This window comes from Gigantopelta aegis, chromosome 15, assembly GCF_016097555.1.
Source record: "Gigantopelta aegis isolate Gae_Host chromosome 15, Gae_host_genome, whole genome shotgun sequence".
NCBI lineage: Eukaryota > Metazoa > Mollusca > Gastropoda > Neomphalida > Peltospiridae > Gigantopelta > Gigantopelta aegis.
Window position 1 is genome coordinate 43111919 of NC_054713.1, and position 19927 is coordinate 43131845.

Below are 19927 nucleotides of genomic sequence, written 5' to 3' on the forward strand. Positions count from 1 at the left end.
AATACCCATTGGACTCTGCATTTTGTAAATATACGGCCCTGATCATGTATTACGGTTTTGTCGTTCCGATTTTAAAGGGACATTCCTGAGTTTGCTGCATTGTAAGATGTTTCCGACTAATAAAATATGTCAACGATTAAACTTACGTATTAAATATATTTTCTTGTTTAGAATATCAGTGGCTATATATTCAATGTGTTTCTGGTAGTCTTAATATTTGTTTAGTCTTTGTAAGATACCCAAACTGGATTTTGTCTTCAAATAATTTTGTACGTACGAAAAAACTATATTTTAGGAAATGAAATGAAATTTAACCTAGTATATATATATATATATATATATATATATATATATATATATATATATATATATATATATATATATATGTAAGAACGACGAGAAACACGTTTAATATACAGCCACCAATATTTTAGGTAGAGAAATATGTTTGTTATGTAATTACAATCGTTAAAACGTCTCTGTCGATAGCATCTTAAAAATTGCAGCAAAGTCAGGAATGTTTTTTTAAACACTACGGCGTTTCTTTTTTAATAATTATAAAATAGCACGTACCTCTAAGAAGTAATGGTTATTGAGCCAAGTGCTAGTCTATTTTAGCCGGCATTTCCTCTCTTAAACATCACAGACTTTAGTTTCACTCTATAACAAGTAGAAGTATTACAGGTTTGTAGACGAACATACGTAGTGTCTGTTTTTACCGGATTAAACTTGGGTCTGCGACTTTAAACTGCGATGAATATAACGGTGATTTAATTATAATAAACTTATCACACTACACGCATCCCTATACGAAGGCGCGACAGTGTACACGGAATTGGAAAAAAAGAGCGAAGAAGACTGGCTTACAACCAAGAGCCTTGATTCCAATCTTGAAATTTGTATTCGAGACTTGATTCCTGACACGCTAACACCATTAACTGAATCTCGTCATGCCAAATCTCCGATCAAACAAATTCCGTGTCTGGGGTGATGGGGCGGTTATTAAAGTGACGTACAGACAACGTAGTCGAGTGCATCTTGAACAGAAGACGTGCGGAAAAATTAATTATGAGCAACAAAAAGTAAAGTCCTGTGCAAACAGAGAGAAAAAGTCAGTGGGTGTTGGTGAAATTAAAAAAAAGTCTCTGGAAGGGACAGAATTCGAAATGATTAGTGAATCGAATTCGTCAACGATTGCGTGTATTCGATTCGACTTAAAATGTGTATTTTATTGTGGTTTTGTGTGTCGATGAGCCACGCGCTGAAGGCTGGAAAAAACCCAACTGAAATTGCAATTGGTTGGTCAAAAGTGTTGTTTTAATAAACGACCCCATGCTGCTATCAGGAAGGGTTTTAAGAAATGTCTCCATCGGACTACAGGCTGATAGTACATGGTTCGCAGCCCGGTACCGGCTCCGGCCCAGAGCGAGTTCTTAAGGGTTCAATGGGTAGGTGTAAGGCCACTACACCCTCTTCTCTCTCACTAACCACTAACCAATTAACATCTAAACCACTGTCCTGGACAGACAGTCCAAATAACTGATGCGTGTGCCCAGGACAGTGTGTTGGAACTGTAATTGCATATAAGTACGGAAATAAGTTGAAACGAATGACTTAAGACACGTCTAAAAGCTTCAAGGTAAATCTACAAGAACTTTTAATAACCAAAACCATATTTCTGTACAAGGCAGTGTGAAGTGAATTTTGTAACAGTTGTAATTCTTGCACGAAATTCTTCCACCATCAGATTAGATCAGATATTTAACTGGAATGGAATGGAAAATTGTTTAACGTGCACATTCAGATCAACTTGTTGTAGCGCACGGCTGTCCTGGGCACAAGTACCGGCCTCAACCGGTTCTTCCGTCCAGGACAGGAAAGGGGATGTTTAACGACACCCCAGCACGAAAAATACACATCGGCTATTGGGTGTCAAACTATGGTATATGCAAAACATTAATGAACTACCATCAGATGTCAGTTTTAAAGGAGGACTGCCACTCCCAGGAGATCCGTTACAGGCCGTTACATACTTTTATCTGTTCTTTTAAATGGCATCAATATTCAAAGAGTAAAACAATGAAACGCAAATCCATTTCAACAGTCGTCCTTTCTGACAAAACTATTTAATCTTACATGTAATCCAGTGTTAAGCACGTTCCGCCATCGACACATTGCTAGGATGTTCCGATATAACGGGATCGTATATCTGCGTTTGTCTCTGCGTCTCACGGACATACATTTCCAATATATATATATTGATAACAAATGGTGTTAATTTTTAGGAGTGACGTTAAATATATTAAGTTACTGCTGACGGTCTTCAAAAATAGGTAAACGATCGATGTTATTTCTTCACTTGTTCTTAGGGCATCTTTCCATTGCATCGTTCATTTTATGGGGGTTTTTTTAAACATCTATAGTTACGTCAGCGTTTGACCAAAAGACAGTCTCTGATAGTAAAAGAGAAAAAGAGAGAGAGAGAGTGGGGGAGGATTAGAGGGATGAATAGATAAAATAGTTTGATGGGTGGATGGATGAATGGATGAATAGTTGGGTGGATAGGTAGGTGTGTGGGTAGGTAGGTATGTAGGTAGTAGGTAGATTGGTAGGTTGTAGGTAGGTATACAGATAGACAGACAGAAAGTAAGACAGACAATGACATAAAAGATTTCTTGCTGCTTTTCCATGAGAGTCGCATGTCTGGCGGCAGAGGGTTTTTTCTCTCATTCCAGACCTAGTGTGAAAATACAACAAAAATTGGTAGAGAAGGACCCCCACCCCCACCCCTCACCTCCGGATTCATGTGCCTCTTTTTCTGGCTTTTAAAAACAATTTTTATTGAGTTCCCCTTTCCACGAGTTGGCCCATATGCCGTTTTTCCCCTTAGTCCCACCGCACTCCATCCCCCACCCACCCCTAAAAACAATTTTGGATCCGCTCATGATTGGTATATATCTCTATCTTTCATATTTTATATCAATTCAACTTATGTATGTACTTATATCCAATTAAGCACGCTGTCCTGGACAGTGGGTTAGCTGTAATTTGGTTAAACCCTGGGTCCTGTTCCACGAAGCGATCTTAGCACTACTATCGCCGTAAATACCTACTATCGCCTCCTTAACTTTGTTCTACGATCGCCAGCCCGTTCCACGACGCAGCGTAGCTTACTATCGTCGTAAATTACTGTGAAAATTTACAATAGGTACGAGTTAGTTGTAAGCCACTAACGTAGCTGTCAAATGGCAGTTAAATGACGATTTGGTCATTTTCTAAGAAGGATACTAACTTTTTGTATAAAAATGGATCTAATATATACCAAATACCTTTGATAAAACTCGGCGTTTGATGAAAAAACATTCTAGGCCATACGACTTTCACACGAACATACGGGAGATAACTCTTATGTCTTATGCATTCGGCAATTATCGCTTAGCAAATAAACTGACAAGTTACTTCATGGATGTCCGATACTAATGAATACATCTAAGATGTTCCGAAAAGTCGGTAAACAATTCATTATTTAACTAATTCACACCTCTTCGCAAAGAATATTTTAACAATTAAAGGGACACTTACGACTACCGTAAGGTTGCTTTGTGGAACGGCTGTAAAGTTTACGGTGCCAGTTGTAAAATTCACCGTAAGTCACTACAATTAACCTTAGCTACAATTCTTTCCTGGAACGGGGCTCAGGTGACACTGTCAAGGATCAGGACGCCGGGTTAGCCACGGATACGACCGGGCATCATTCGTGGCAATCCGTTGTGGTCCGTACTAAACTGTACCAATCCTTAGCGATCCATAGCGACCCCCGTTGTCAACTGACCCATATCCTTAATAATCCTTGGTTTATCCGTCGAAAACCGTAGTTAAACCGTGGTGCATCCGTAGGGGACCGCGGTTAGACCACTATCCGGGGTCATCCGTGAGGTTTTCATCCGTCGTGGATCCGGCCACACGATCATTGACAGTGTGACCGGGGCTTTAGTGGTTAGTGAGTGAGAAGAGCTCTTAAAAAATCGCTCTGGGTGGGAGCCGATACCGGGCTGCGAACCCAGTATCTACCAACCTGTAGTCCGATGGCTTAACCACTGTGTCATCGAGGCCGGTTATTTTATATCGCAATTCATGTGAATGCATCACTGTCGTCGATATCATGTGTACGATTTTCTGTGTGTGCGTGCGGAAAAGGAAGGAAATTGTTTATTTAACGACGCACTCAACACATTTTATTTACGGTTATATGGCGTCAGACATATCGTTAAGGACCACACAGAAAACCCGCTGTTGCCACTTCATGGGCTACTCTTTTCGATTAGCAGCAAGGGATATTTTATATGCACCATCCCATAGACAGGATAGTACATACCACGGCCTTTGATATGCCAGTCGTGGTGCACTGGATGGAGCGAGAAATAGCCCAATGGGCCCACTGACGGGGATCGATCTCACACCGACCGCGCATCGAGCGAGCGCTGTACTACTTGGCTACGTCCCGCCACAAACCGACCGCGCATCAAGCGAACGCCTTACCACTGGACTACGTCCCGCCCCTGTTTCTGTGGATTTGGGTGTGCGTGCAGACGTATGTACGTCAGCGCGTGTGTATTTGAGTTTTTCCTGTTGGAAACTTCATATGAACAGCATCACACAAAGATCGTCGGACGAACATCGTGTCGTTTATTGTGTTATAGTCATTTAGTACAGCTATGCATAGACGCAATAACAAAAACACGTTGAGATCAGTAGCCTCCTGGCACATAACCACCCCTGTACAACGCTGTCCTGCAGAAAAAAACCCTGTAATTTCCAGATATAGTGTACGGTGATTTCCCGATATAATATACAGTGATTTTCAGATACAATGTACGGAGATTTCCGAATACAATGTACAATGATTTCCAAATACAATGTACGGAGATGTTCAGATACAATGTACCGTGATTTCCAGATTAAACTGTACGGTGATTTCCCGGATACATTGTTTGGTAATTTTTCGATATAGTGTACGGTGATTTTTACGTATCTACAGAGGTAAGTTTGTACTTGCTGAACATATCTAAACCATGAAATTAGTATGTGTTATTTTCAGTTATATTATAAACGTTATTTTCGTTCTGTTTTACAAATGACCATAAAGTAAAAAAACAACAATTAAATACAGCTTTTGCGGTTTAATTTGTAAAATAATTGCTACGATACTGTATACATATATACAGCAACCATTCCGGTACAACAGAAACTAATCTGAAAATAATCCAATACTCAAATGTGTGGTAATTCGCATGTCTGTAACACTGGTGCTACGTTTTACTAGACTGAATTCCCGTAGACACGAAAATACTATCATGTACAGTGATTTCTAGTAAACGCCTACGAGAAATGACAGTACAGTCAAACGTATTTCCTATGTAAAAAAAAAAAAAAACACAACAAAAAAAAACACCGTGCATTTCCACGAATATAAGTGTTTCATCATTTACAGATTTGTTCCATTATCATAGGAATGGGTACTCACTATGTCTACATAATTATTTTGTTTTGAATAAAATAATTTATTTAATAATTAAACTGCAACACTGTAGTTTATCACTGACCGGTTAACTATTGATTTTAATATAACTTTGATGTAACATATATGAATATTGTCTTACTTGCCCAAGCAACTACAAACTTATCTATTTCAGTAAGAGTTTACTTGCCCAAGCAGCTATAAACTTATCTATTTTAGTAATAGTTTATTTGCTTAAGCAAGTACCCACTTACGTTTTTCAGTACGAGTTTACTTGCCTGAGCAACTACAAACTTATCTATTTTAGCAACAGTTTACTTGCCCAAGCAAGTACCCACTTACGTGTTTCAGTACGAGTTTACTTACCTAAGCAACTACAAACTTATCTATTTCAGTAACAGTTTACTTGCCCAAGCAAGTACCCACTTACGTGTTTCAGTACGAGTTTACTTACCTAAGCAACTACAAACTTATCTATTTCAGTAACAGTTTACTTGCCCAAGCAAGTACCCACTCACGTGTTTCAGTACGAGTTTATTTACCTAAGCAAGTACAAACTTATTTATTTGAATACACGCTTCGTCCCGTTTGACATCAGCTGGGAAACTACCATACAGTGTAAAATGAAATCACCTTTTTTTCTGCAGAATAAGGTTTTAAAGGGATGACAACACACTCATAAATTTGGCTTTAGTATTTACATCCACAGCCATATGTGCAAAATATTGTAAAAGTCTGTTTTTGAATTGAACATCTGGTGTTTAGATTTTCAAGGTTCTTTGTTTTCTTGGTATATGGTGTAACACACACGAAGGTATTTTAAACATGAAACGACGTGGGTTGGAGCACACATCGGAGTAAATTGAGACAATGAAATCAATCAGAGTATGTTAGAACAGAGACTACAATACGCTGGGACACATCGAAGTATGCTGGAATTTAATAACAGTAAGTTGGATCATGAGAGAGTATGTTGGAACGTACGTCAGAGTATCTTGGAACACACGGTGGAACGTACGTCAGAGTATCTTGGAACACACGGTGGAACGTACGTCAGAGTATCTTGGAACATACCGGAGTAAGATGAACGTATGATCGTAAATTGGAACATGTCAGAGTATGTTGGAACGCACGCCAGAGTGTCTTGGAACACACGGTGGAACGTACGTCTGAGTGTCTTGGAGTATGACTGAACGCACGAGAGTAGGTTGGAACATGTTAAAGTATGTTGGAACGTACACCGGAGTACGCTGGAACACATCGGAGTATGCTGGAACGCATTAGAGTAAGTTGGAACATGCCAGAGTACGCCGGAGTAGGTTGGAACATATTGGAGCATGTTAAAACAGGTCGGAGTATGTTTGAGCATGTGTTATGGTTTTGTCGTTCAAATACATTAGAGGATGCCGGACCAATTCCCATCTTATTCTTCGGTCTTGTCAGTTTTCTCGTCTTTTATCTCGGTTTTTTCTGCACTTCTCTTAAATGTGTGAACATTAAATCCACCGAGGGTGTCGAGTTCCGATCGCTTGAAGCCACCATGAACGTTCATTCCGCCAAGGCTGTCGAATGGTCGCTTAAAACCACCATGAACATTCATTCCGCCAAGGCTGTCGAATGGTCGCTTAAATCCACCATGTACGTTCATTCCCCCAAGGCTGTCGAATGGTCGCTTAAATCCACCATGTACGTTCATTCCCCCTAGGCTGTCGAATGGTCGCTTAAATCCACCATGGACGTTCATTCCCCCTAGGCTGTCGAATGGTCGCTTAAATCCACCATGGACATTCATCCCGCCAAGACTGTCGAATGGTCGCTTAAATCCACCATGTACGTTCATTCCCCCTAGGCTGTCGAATGGTCTCTTAAATCCACCATGAACATTCATCCCGCCAAGACTGTCGAATGGTCGCTTAAATCCACCATGGACATTCATCCCGCCAAGACTGTCGAATGGTCGCTTAAATCCACCATGCACGTTCATTCCCCCAAGGCTGTCGAATGGTCGCTTAAATCCACCATGCACGTTCATTCCCCCAAGACTGTCAAATGGCCTTTTGAAACCACCATGGACATTCATTCCCCCAAGACTGTCAAATGGCCTTTTGAAACCACCATGGACATTCATTCCCCCAAGACTGTCAAATGGCCTTTTGAAACCACCATGGACATTCATTCCCCCAAGACTGTCAAATGGCCTTTTGAAACCACCATGGACATTCATTCCTCCAAGACTGTCAAATGGCCTTTTGAAACCACCATGAACATTCATTCCCCCAAGGCTGTCAAAAGCTCTCTTAAAGCTGTGAACGTTGAACCCACCGAGGGTGTCTAGAGCTCTCTTGACATCTTCGTGGTCTTGCTCATCTTCATCACTATCTCCGGCATCTCGCTTACGTCTGGAGTGAGATTCATCCGCGGACCTCTTCTTGTACCTGTGGACCTCGTACCCTCCTAGCGTGTCCAGATGCCGGGTTCCGAAACCCGCGTTCTTGTTGTAGCCGTACCGCTTGAACTTCTCGTCTGCCTCCAGAAACGACTGGCCCAGCTGCGACAGTTGGTCGATGATCTCCCCGCTCCCGGAGTTGGAGTCCGGTTCGCTGATCGGCGAGCCAAACGGATGGTCCAGGAAGAAGCCGTCGCTACGTTTGAGCTCGTTGTTGATTTGGGATAACAGCAGAGCGATGTCGTCGTCAGAGATGTAGCGCTTGCGAAGACGATCGTTCTAGAAAAAGAACAAGAAGAAACGAATGTGGAGTTAAAGGGTGTATGCCACCAAATCAAATACCCTAGACAACAATAATAGCATATGTGGCGTATCAATCGACATATACACCATGTATATTAATACTACCACCCCTCACCCCTTAAAGTGGATCAGAAAAAAAAATTGGGGGTGAAGCTGCTGATTTCAGACATAACGGGTAGCGTCTATGACTACCCTAATTCCGCACAAAACATGTCATGTTATTTTTAGTAGGATCACGCACATGTTTCAAGTACAACGGTAGTTGGTACACTGACACTAGTTCAAATTAAATTACAAATATTTTTTGCACAACAAATAATGTCACATTTATCACCAATGGCAGGACTTGTGCTATTAACTATACAAAAAAATTAGATGCACCTCGACCTTTGACCCAGGCGGATATTATTTGGTTTATTACTACTTAATGGTGCTGAATCTATATACTAGTATTTGACTACATATTTAAGTAAAACCATAAAGGCGCGATTAGAGTTCAACGAAGAAGTCTGGTTTCTTTAACAACACCACTAGAACACATTGATTTATTAATCATCGGCTATTGGATGTCAAACATTTGGTAATTTTGACCTGTAGTCTTAGAGAGCAAACCCGCTACATTTTTTTTCATTAGTAGCAAGTGATCTTTTATATATGCACCATCCCAAAGACAGGACAGTACATATCACAGCCTTTGATATACCAGTCGTGGTGCACTGGCTGAAACGAGAGATAGCCCAATGGATGGGTCCAACGACGGGGATCGATCCCAGACCGACCGTACGTCAAGTGAGCACTTTACCACTGGGCTACGCCCCGCCCTCTCGAGCTGAATGAAGACAAATAAGTCGAATTCTCATAGGAAGCAAGATCTGTAGAGGGTTCTGGTAATTTTGAAAATAAAGATCTCCAGAGACGTGCGTTTAGGGCAATCGCGCAGAGACCTTTCTGAATCTGCCAGTGTTGTTTTTAGCTTTCATTCGCTATTTATTCTGCCATTTTATTCTTTGTTGTACCATAAACAGAGATCTATGATGTAACACACTTTTTGTTTTCAAATGGAATAATTCCAAAGTTCGTGTACTAAAATCTTATTATTTAGAAGGTATTTTTGGAACGCCTTATTCAGTTAAAAACCATAGTGTTTTGAAGTTTTGATACGGTACTGAATATTACACATGATAAATTAAAAGCGAACGTAAACAGTTCGGGAAAAAAAACCCCACCAGATAATTTTTATTAACAAAATTTCTCTAGCTCTTTGTTGTTACTGTTTTATTTTCGTTTATTTGTTTTCGGGGGTTGGAGTAATGTTTAGTTGTCGTATTAACCTTATGTAATAAGGCAAAACAATGTATACTAGATGACACTGAAATGTCTAAAAGTAAGTACTGTACTAAATGTGAAATGTTCATGTCAAAGTTGAAATGACTGTGAAATTCTTACATAGTTAACGCTAATTACTACTTTGTTTATTTCTGCAGATACTGTTATTTATTCTGAATAAATTAATAGATGGATAGTTAGATAGATAGATGGATAGATAGATAGATAGATAGATAGATAGATAGATAGATAGATAGATAGATAGATAGGATGCTGACACGTTTACAATTATACAGTTCTCTAAATTTAATTACATTTGGTTTAATAACATAGTATGGCTTTAGTAATCTTTTTCGTCCTTTGTTAAATTTATCACAAATAAAAATATAATGAAACTCATCTCCGATATCACCTATATTACATAATGTACATGTTCTATCTTCTTTTGGAACATTGGACCACCTGCCCTTTTCAATTGGTAAGACATGATTAGATATACGAAATCGGAGAAAAGTGGTATAATTTTTCCTGTTAAGTATATTAAAGTAACTTTCAAATTCTATTTTCTCTTTAAAAAGCAGGTATGTAGAACATTTCCCTGATTCAGTAATACTGTTGTGCCAGTTCTGAGTATATTGGTCTTCTAGTCGTAGCTTAATGGTTCGTTTTAGACATGGAATAGATATAAAATGCTGTGCGTCCCATACAGTATTATAACCGAGTCTGTAAAATATATCTTGCATATGTACAATCCATTTATATTCTGTACCATATTGAATAAAGTCATAAAACATTAGTTTGTAAACACACAAGGATAATTTTGTACTTCTACATGTTAAAAGTTTAGCCCAAAAACAAACCATTCTGCAAAATACAATCAGGTAAAGGGGTTTTCTTCCAAATTCACCATATAACATATTTATAGGAGAATTCTTTCGAACTGGAGCTAGATATTTTAAAAATTGAATATGAAATTTTTCCATATTATCGAGATTGGCAAAACCCCATATCTCGCACCTATACAACAAAATAAGTACAACAACTGAGTCGAACAATTGGATTCGGTATTCTATAGACAAACAATATTCATTACATTTTCATAATATATATATAAAACATAGTTTTCTGAGCCTGTTCAAATAAGGTCTTCTGACATAAGTTCAACTGATTTGTTTTATGAAGCCAAATGCCAAGATATTTATATTCGTCAACATTTTCAAGCTGAACGTCGTCTATAAACCATTTACTTCTATTGTCCTTTTTTTCTTTCCACCGAATATCACCACTTTAGTTTTTGTTATGTTGATTTCAAGTTTCCAAGTTTTGCAATAGTCCTTGTATGCGTTTAATAGTTGTTGAAGATCTTCAGATCCTGTTGCTAGTAGGGCGGTATCATCAGCATACATCATAGTTAGTATGTTAAGACCAAGATCAGAGTATATATCTATGTCATACGCAGTAATTGACACACCTTCACACTTAGCTGCTTTCAAAAAGTCCTCCAAGTCATTTAAATATAAAGAAAAGAAAAGTGGAGACAAATTTTCGCCTTGTCTAACGCCCACACACTATAATCTAAATAGAATTGACAGTCTGCAATACACCTAGTAAAAACACAAAAACAAATATTCTTCTGATAATAATTTCACAAACAATTCGACATCAGGTAAGTGGTATATCCTATTAACAGCATATCTCTTTATTTAAGGTTCTTCTATCTAGAGTACATTAACATTTTGTTGTGGAGAGGTTGAAACAGCAGAGTGTAGAAAACAAATGCAACACTGCTTTTGTGCCCATTGGGCTATTTCTTGTTCCAACCAATTCACATCGACTGGTATATCAAAGGTTGTGGTATGTGCTATCATGTCTGTGGGATGGTGTGTATAAAAGTTCCCTTGCTATTAAGGAAAACAAATGTAGCGGGTTTCCTCTCTAAGACAATATGTCAAAATTAAGAAATGTTTGACATTCAATAGCCGATGATTAATAAACCAATGTGCTCTAGTGGTGCCGTTGAACAAAACTCAATTTTTAAACTTTTGTGTAACAAAGTACGATGGTTACTAATAGGTGAATTCATTCACACATTGCTCATACTGCTACATTGTATATAGAGAATAATACATGAGTTTCCGTTTGATACCATTTATCTTACAACTCGTTGTTTAAAAACGTATCCAACGAGCGAAAGCGAGTTGGATATGTTTTTAAACAACAAGTTGTAAGATAAATGGTATCAAACGGACACGAATGTAGTATTCTATTTCTTACATACCTCGAAAAAATGAAAATGTAAACAATATAATGAACTAAATTATGTTGTTACAGAACGTAGCCTAACTGGGTCATGGCGTATGGAGTGTAAAGTGACGTCACCCCATTTCATTTCCACCGGAGTCAGAATGTAAAGTGACGTCACTCCACTTTCGATCGCTTTGGTTACTGGGTCATGACCTCTCAGAGCTGCCAGTTGTATGTCTTGAAATTGTTAACACACGTACATGTGTAAACAAATATGTGTTATCAAAAATAACGAATGATGTTCTCACCAATGGGTGTGTAAGAAATCAGTTTTATTTTATATTATTAACATTATCGACAATGGCAAATGATTTGGTCTAGTGGAACCTAAAAGGTTGTGTTTTTGCGTTTTAATATTTTATTCGGCTGAAAGCCTTGTTGGATGTGACTGTTTACCGAATTCTGCATATAAAAACATAAACACTTTAATTGTTACGTCATTCACAGGAGAAAATTATTCGCTGAACATGACAGAAAGAATTTGTGCGTGTAAAAGCCAAGTTAATTAACAAAGCCTAGTTTTACGCTGATACAATCCATTTGCCTCTAATGAAGGGAGATAAAAAAAACACACTTTAAGCTAGTGATCAAAGTTAATTAACGTCCATTGAAACTTCCTGTAAAGAAAAAAAGAAAAGAAAGAAGAAGAAGAAAGAGGCAGAACAAGTCACGTGCCATTGATATTTTTCTCTTGTCAGAGCTAATTATGGTTCAAGCACGTTGCGCTGGGTATCGTGTTACTGAATTAAAGTCGTAAAGATTCGTTTTGATATATTTTCATGTTTATATCCAATAAAGGATGGATGGATAGAAGGGTGGATGGATAGATGGATGGATGCATGCATGGATGGATGGATGCATGGATGATGGATGATTGGGTGCGTGGCTAGGTCAGATACAAGCCCGTGGGAACCGGGGGAGGGGACGCACAGGCCAAACGTGAGGATGAAAATGTACGTTTTTTGGTCCTACTCCACATAAATAAAGAATACAAATCTGGATTGTGTCATCCCCCCCCCCTCCCCACACACACACATACCCCCTTCACTAGAGACTGTGCCACCAACCACCACCAACCCACTGTTCCTATGGGCCTTGGTTTAGTTGGTACGTGCGTTGGTATGTTGATGTATGGGGACGAAACGCTTGTTTTACACACATGCATACACATGTATAATACACGGAAATAAGATACATTCATGTACACACACACACACACACACACACGACTACACACACACACACACATAGACACACACAGACACACAGACAGACACACACACACACATGAATTTGTACACAGAAGCACATATTCACAAACACATATAAAAACATAGATATATATGTATATATGTTCATACGCGCGCGCAAACACACACACAATCAAACAAACAAACACACATACACACACCAACAGATACTAACAAACCAAACAAAATCCTTTTGGATGTAACCAGTTTCTATGAGATCGAAAAAAAAAATGTTTTGGGTGCCTCAGTCTTTATAATATATTTGTTCTAGATTCGCATAACTCAGCCCGTAAATAGAATTTGTTTCCCCTGAAAAGTAAAATCGCGCTGAAAATTGACACAATTACGGTTGATTAACAACTCTAGTAAATACTAAACGTTATGTTAAGAATAGTTTTGTTTGGTTACACACACACACACACATACATATATATATATATATATATATATATATATATATATATATATATATATATATATATATATATATACATATATATACATGTATATATACATGTATATATACATGTATATATATATATATATATATATATATATATATATATATATATATATATGTGTGTGTGTGTGTGTGTGTATATATATGTATGCGTGTGTGTGTGTGTATATATATATATATATATATATATATATATGTGTGTGTGTGTGTGTGTGTGTGTGTGTGCGCGCGCGTGTGTGTGTGTGCGCCCTTCCCCCACGTTTTGGCACCTTCCTACGCCCGTGATAATATTAAAGTTTGTTTTGTTCAACGACACCACTAGAGCACATTGATTTATTAATCATCGGCTATTGGATGTCAAACATTTCGTAATTTTTGACATATAGTCTTCGAGAGAAAACCTGCTACATTATTTTCTGTTAGAACACGGACTTTGATATAGCAGTCTTAGTACACCCGTTCATTGGGCCCACCGGCGGGGATTGATCCCAGACCGATCCATTTTAACACGTAATAATAAAGTAAAGAATTGCAGTTCCCGAACCCCTCTTGGAAATAACGGAATAGTGAAATATTGTTTCTGTTATTTTAAAATCAATTTTGTTTTGATTTTACATACATTGTAGCCTAAAATATATGTAACTATGTACACTATTTTGTAAATGTGAAAAAAAAAAAAAAATAGTAATAATAATAATTTTTACAAAAAAACCAAGGTTTAAACGGGGCTCGGGTATTTAGCACTCACTCATGCCGTTAAAACATTTTGTGCTTCCATACTTTTTTTGTTTTAGTTTGTTTGAAGAAAAAGTCTAAAGACACTGAGTCGTAGGAGAGTAGTCATAAACATTGAGGCGCAAACTGCTCAGGCTAGGCCTCCGTAGTGTCGTGGTTAAGTCATAAGGCTGGCAGGTAAAAAAGTATTAAAATAATTATTTTATTATTATTTTTAGGCCAAGTTATAATCAATTACATATAGAAAGACCATTCAAAGATAATTTAATTGAGTTATAATTATTTAATCCCTCCCTGTAATTATGCAAATTAGCTGGGAACCACATTATGTTCTCGAAATAAACCGATGTAAATGTGGAATTTTCATTTCTTTTGTTTTCTCCCACAGGTGATTAATATGCCTATTATTTTATGGTAATTAATAGTACATATTATCCTAACAATATGTAGACTCATGTTTAATTGTTTTATTGTCAGGCGAGTAGTTTTATATATGAAATGGTAGTATGTCGTAAGGTAGAGTATCGTGCAGGGTTTGTAATTCTTCGCCATGTGACTGCAAAGTGCCCGAGTACTCGCAAGTTCCAATAGTTTTGTGTTATTTTAGTCTCTGTATGTTTAAGATAATATTATAATCATTTAAGTAGTATAGTGTTAGTTTTCAATAGTGTTTATCAAGTTTGGATGAAAATCCTAGAACTGATACGGTTCAATATTGGTGATTACCCATAATCCCATTTCCAACATGGCTGCGCCCATATTAATTAAACACGTTTGACAAATGTATTTAGTATTGATTGTAATGAAAAAAAGAAAGAAATGTTTTATTTAACGACGCACACAACACATTTTATTTACGGTTATATGGCGTCAGACATATGGTTAAGTATCACACAGATTTTGAGAGGAAACCCGCTGTCACCACTACATGGGCTACTCTTTCCGATTAGCAGCAAGGGATCTTTTATTTGTGCTTCCCACGGGCATGATAGCACAAACCATGGCCTTTGTTGAACCAGTTATGGATCACTGGTTGGTGCAAGTGGTTTACACCTACCCATTGAGCCTTGCGGAGAACTCACTCAGGGTTTGGAGTCGGTATCTGGATTAAAAATCCCATGCTTCGACTGGGATCCGAACCCAGTACCTACCAGCCTGTAGACCGATGGCCTAACCACACCGCCACCGAGGCTGGTGATTGTAATGAATATGTTTAGAAGTGACGAGTTTATATTTTATGATTTTCTACATAAAGTACTGTAGTAAAGGTATGCTGTAAAACAAAAGTTATATATCCCCTAGATAATTAGCAAAAGTTATTTGTGTACAGGTTTCTTGATTAAAGGGACAGACTAGTTTCAACCCGTGAAAATTAACACTAAGTTTAGTTAAAGGGACAGACCCTAGTTTCAACCCGTGAAAATTAACACTAAGTTTAGTTAAAGGGACAGACCCTAGTTTCAACCCGTGAAAATTAACACTAAGTTTAGTTAATCTACAAACCTGTAACACATTTGGATAAAGTTACAATTGAGTGAAACATGAGTCTGTGACATCGAAATGGTAAAATACCCTCTAAAAATAGACTAAAACTCGACTCCATAACTGTTACTTCTCAAACGCACGTGCGTTTTTAAAAATATGATAAATGCATTTTGTGATATTGAAAACACCAGGATGACCAAAAACACTTCGAATGTACGGATATGGATAATCTAAACAATAAAATCTAAGTATTGTATGATTTCAGTTATCAAAAACGGCTCTAATAGTAAAAATAATATGTCTAAGTGTTTAAAAACTAGGGTATGTCCGTTTAATAGTCACATTGTATGGGTATGATATAGTTATATGTGTGAGAGATTACGTTCTCGAAATAAACCGATGTAAGTGTGGAACTTTTCATTTCTTTTGTTTTCTCCCACACCCACGACAGCAGTAACTCGGCAGTAACATATGTATTATCCTGTCTGTGGGATGGTGCATATAAGAGATCCTTTGCTGCTAACTGAAAAGAGTAGCCCATGAAGTGGCGACAGCGGGTTTCCTCTCTCAATATCTGTGTGGTGCTTAACCATATGTCTGACGCTATATAACCGTAAATGAAATGTGTTGAGTGTGTCGTTAAATAAAACGTTTCCTTCCTTCCTCTAAAATAATATTATATGCGTTGAATGGCATCAACTATCCGATGCTCATTAAACAGAACAAACTGTATTTTATTTCCGTGACATTAAACACCTACTGATTTTGTTTGCTTTGTTTTGGTTTTGATGTTGTGGTTGTTGAATAATGGTGGAAATTGTAGTACATGCTGACAGTGGGTACGGTCTTTACAATATCGGATTTCCCGTGCTCATTTTGAGCAACGGAGGCAGTGGTGTTTGCCATTCTATAACCTCTAATATTTTCGGTAAATAAACACTAGTTGTCACCGTCGTTACCTCACGTGCACCACGCAAAGACTTTTAATTCTTCAGAGTGAAATGAATTCCACGTACATATCCATTGTGGAATAGAATTAGTAGAAATTGTGTGGGTGTTTGTGGAGGTTTGTTGCTGTTTGTTTTGGGGTTGTTGTTGTGTGAGAGGTGGGGGGTTGTTGTGTTTCTTTTTTGTTTACCTACCCTGGGTTTCTGCCATAGGGTACGGAGGGTACAATTACATGTATGTACCCAAAAATTAATGGATATATTTTGTTCTAATTTTAAGATAGATTATAGTAAGATAATTGCTGTTTAAAATTTGTAAAAGTGCAAGAAATAAAATGTCCTATAAAAAAACCCATTTCAAACCCATAACCACCCAATATACGTCTTTGAATATATTTAGTTTTTATTACGTACCCTCAAATTATTTTCTGACAGAAAACCTGCTACCTTTGACAGAAGTTGAAACAATTGGTCGTCTAATTTTCGACTGTTACCATAAAATAATATAATTAATAACTTTCGGCATTTAGCACTTTAAAGCAAAATTTACAATAGTTAACACTTGGAATAAGCATCATATATTATTTTATTTTGTTTTGTTTTACCTGTAATATATTTTCATCAGGACTTCCTTCTTCCTCCATGAATGATTAAAGAAAATAACACTGGATATATTGTAATTATTTTTGTTTTATTCCAGTATATAATAACAAATGTGTTTTCTGTCAGTATGTGCAGCAAACTACCTGAAACAGTTGGTTTGAAATCATCATTACAAAATCCTAAAGATAAAAGGAATTGGTTCCTAACCTCAGCGTCTACATATTATCTACATTTGTACAGGCCTGTAGGAAAGATATTTGAAGCGTGTGTGTGTGGGGGGGGGGGGGGGGGGGGTACAGTCTCTAGCGAGGGATACAAACCTGGAAGTGAACTATGTAGTGAGACCTTAGCTGATAAAACTCGCTCTGTGTGGGAACCGGTGCCGTGATGCGAACCCAGTACCTGTCAACCTTCAGGCCAATGGACTAACCACTAAAACCACGGAGAATGGTGAGTAAATTGTTGTTAATGACTAACGTATTCGTCTCGCTTCTCCTGCGCGTGCTGTAACCTCACCGTGGTGCAGGGGTATAACATTCTCTTTGAGAATGGCCAATACAGCACAAATCCCCTCGTTTTCCTCGAGATACAATTGAAATTTTGAGTAAAAGTCAGTATCTATCTGTGATATTTTTATATTTTGCACATTTCTTTACACTGTTTTTATTTAAATCTTGAATTTTTATATTGATGTTGATCATCACTTTATTTGTTTGCATTACAATAGTTAAACATTCATTCATTCATTTTTGGCCTTTGAGTTGACATTATCTCACAGAACTGAGTTCGAATCCGCTAGTGGGATTCGAACCCACCACCTATAAGTCGTATACTCGGGGGGGGGGGGGGGGGGGTTCAATGACTGTGTCATTAGAGTTGGCGACTGGTTCGGGGGTTTTGATTGTTATAGATTGGGGTTTTCTCTTCGTAATGAAACATATAGGGACGAAGTGTAATAACACTTAGAAGTTCTACACAAACGATATTCGATTAACCGATTTTCTTAAAACAACACAAGCCTTCAAATTCAGCTGGGAAGTCACACACGAATGTACACTGTACCAAACAGCTATTAGTGCATAATTTTTTGTTCAACGATGTAAAGTGCTAATGGATAAACGGGTAACTGTTTTGATGGTTTTTCAGAGTCTAGACTCAAAAGGTTTTGTAAGCACGGGGTTAGTGCCCAGGAACAGCGTTCTTCAACATTTGTTAGATAAATGTAAAAACAAAAATGATGCTATTTGTTAGAATAGGAAGAGCGTTCTTCAATATGTAAAAAATATAATAATAATGGTATTTGCTAGAAATAAGTATATATTGTTTACACAACCTTGAAAAATGTTCATACAAAGGGAAAACGGTTAATTACACTGCCCATGATAGCGTGCTTTGAACACTGATACATACACAAAAATAATGTCATTCGTCAGAAAATATGTTATATACAAAATTTAAGGAGTTTTAGACTATTAACTACTCAGTTGCCCCCTCCCCCAACAGAAAATCTTAGTAATGGCCCTGTCTTTAGTAATAAGGGTACCAATTTTTGTACATCCCGGTAAAATACAAACACAAACAGTGAAACTGATAATTGCCTTGCTAGTCATTTTCGAAATTTCGTTAAACGTACATTCATTCATTCATTCATTAATGCTAGTTATTTACAACAAATATAGATCGAATTTAAGCTCTTTATTGCGTTAATCAAAACATTAAAACTATATTTGCGGTTTTGTGGTTTACGAAGAATCATAAAAAGAAATGTTTTTGCATCACAAATATACATTCTACCCTCTAGAACCATCAAAACGGGACTGCAAACAAAGTTGACAATTAGTATTTAACAAATTGCACGTTTTCGCCGAATGGATTGTAAATAGTTATTCGAAAATGACAAATGTATTTAATATTTGGCTTTGATAAAAACACCGGTGGTGCTAATAGATCACGTGACATTGGGTCGGCAATTAACGGAACAAAGGCTCGACTGATCGATAAACGTGAAGTTGGGGCGGTTTTACCATGTTATGCTTTGTTTGGCTGTGACCGCGGGAAGCTAAATGGCAAATAATGCAATCGACACTTCTCGGTAATCGCCCGAATTCGCTCAACAAATTATGGCTCATTAAAGGAACGCGTTCGTTTAGTCAGGGCAAAACGCTAGAGTAAACCCGACACCGAATCTTCCTGGTACAGAAACAAACTGCAGTTTTTTAAGCCGTTGTCTCTATATTTGTCCGTATTTTTATATCTTGTTTTAGCAATGCATTGCATTGTCCACGCGTAAAGTATGTTCGGCAATTGGAATCTCTCTCTCTCTCTCTCTCTCTCTCTCTCTCTCTCTCTCTCTCTCTCTCTCTCTCTCTCTCTCTCTCTCTCTCCTCTGATTTTTCTCTCCTCATTCTTGCTTTTTCTCCCTTGTCTCATTTCAATCTCACTTCTCTATATTTTTCTCTCTTCCTTGTCATTTCTCTTTTCGCTCTCTCCCTTGTTTTCTCTGCCTTCTCTCATTTTAATCTCTCTCTCTCTCTCTCTCTCTCTCTCTCT

General features: G+C 37.7%; 1 protein-coding gene across 1 annotated transcript in view; it reads right to left on the bottom strand.

Annotated features, from left to right (window-relative positions):
• Positions 1-4671: 4671 nt before the first annotated feature.
• The window catches only part of LOC121390285 (feeding circuit activating peptides-like), a 41921-nt gene continuing 26665 nt past the window's right edge, over positions 4672-19927 (bottom strand). Inside the window, exon 2 of the mRNA XM_041522071.1 lies at positions 4672-8243. Coding sequence (XP_041378005.1) covers positions 6942-8243 — 1302 coding nt within the window. The 3' untranslated portion in view covers positions 4672-6941. The remainder of the gene's footprint in view (positions 8244-19927) is intronic.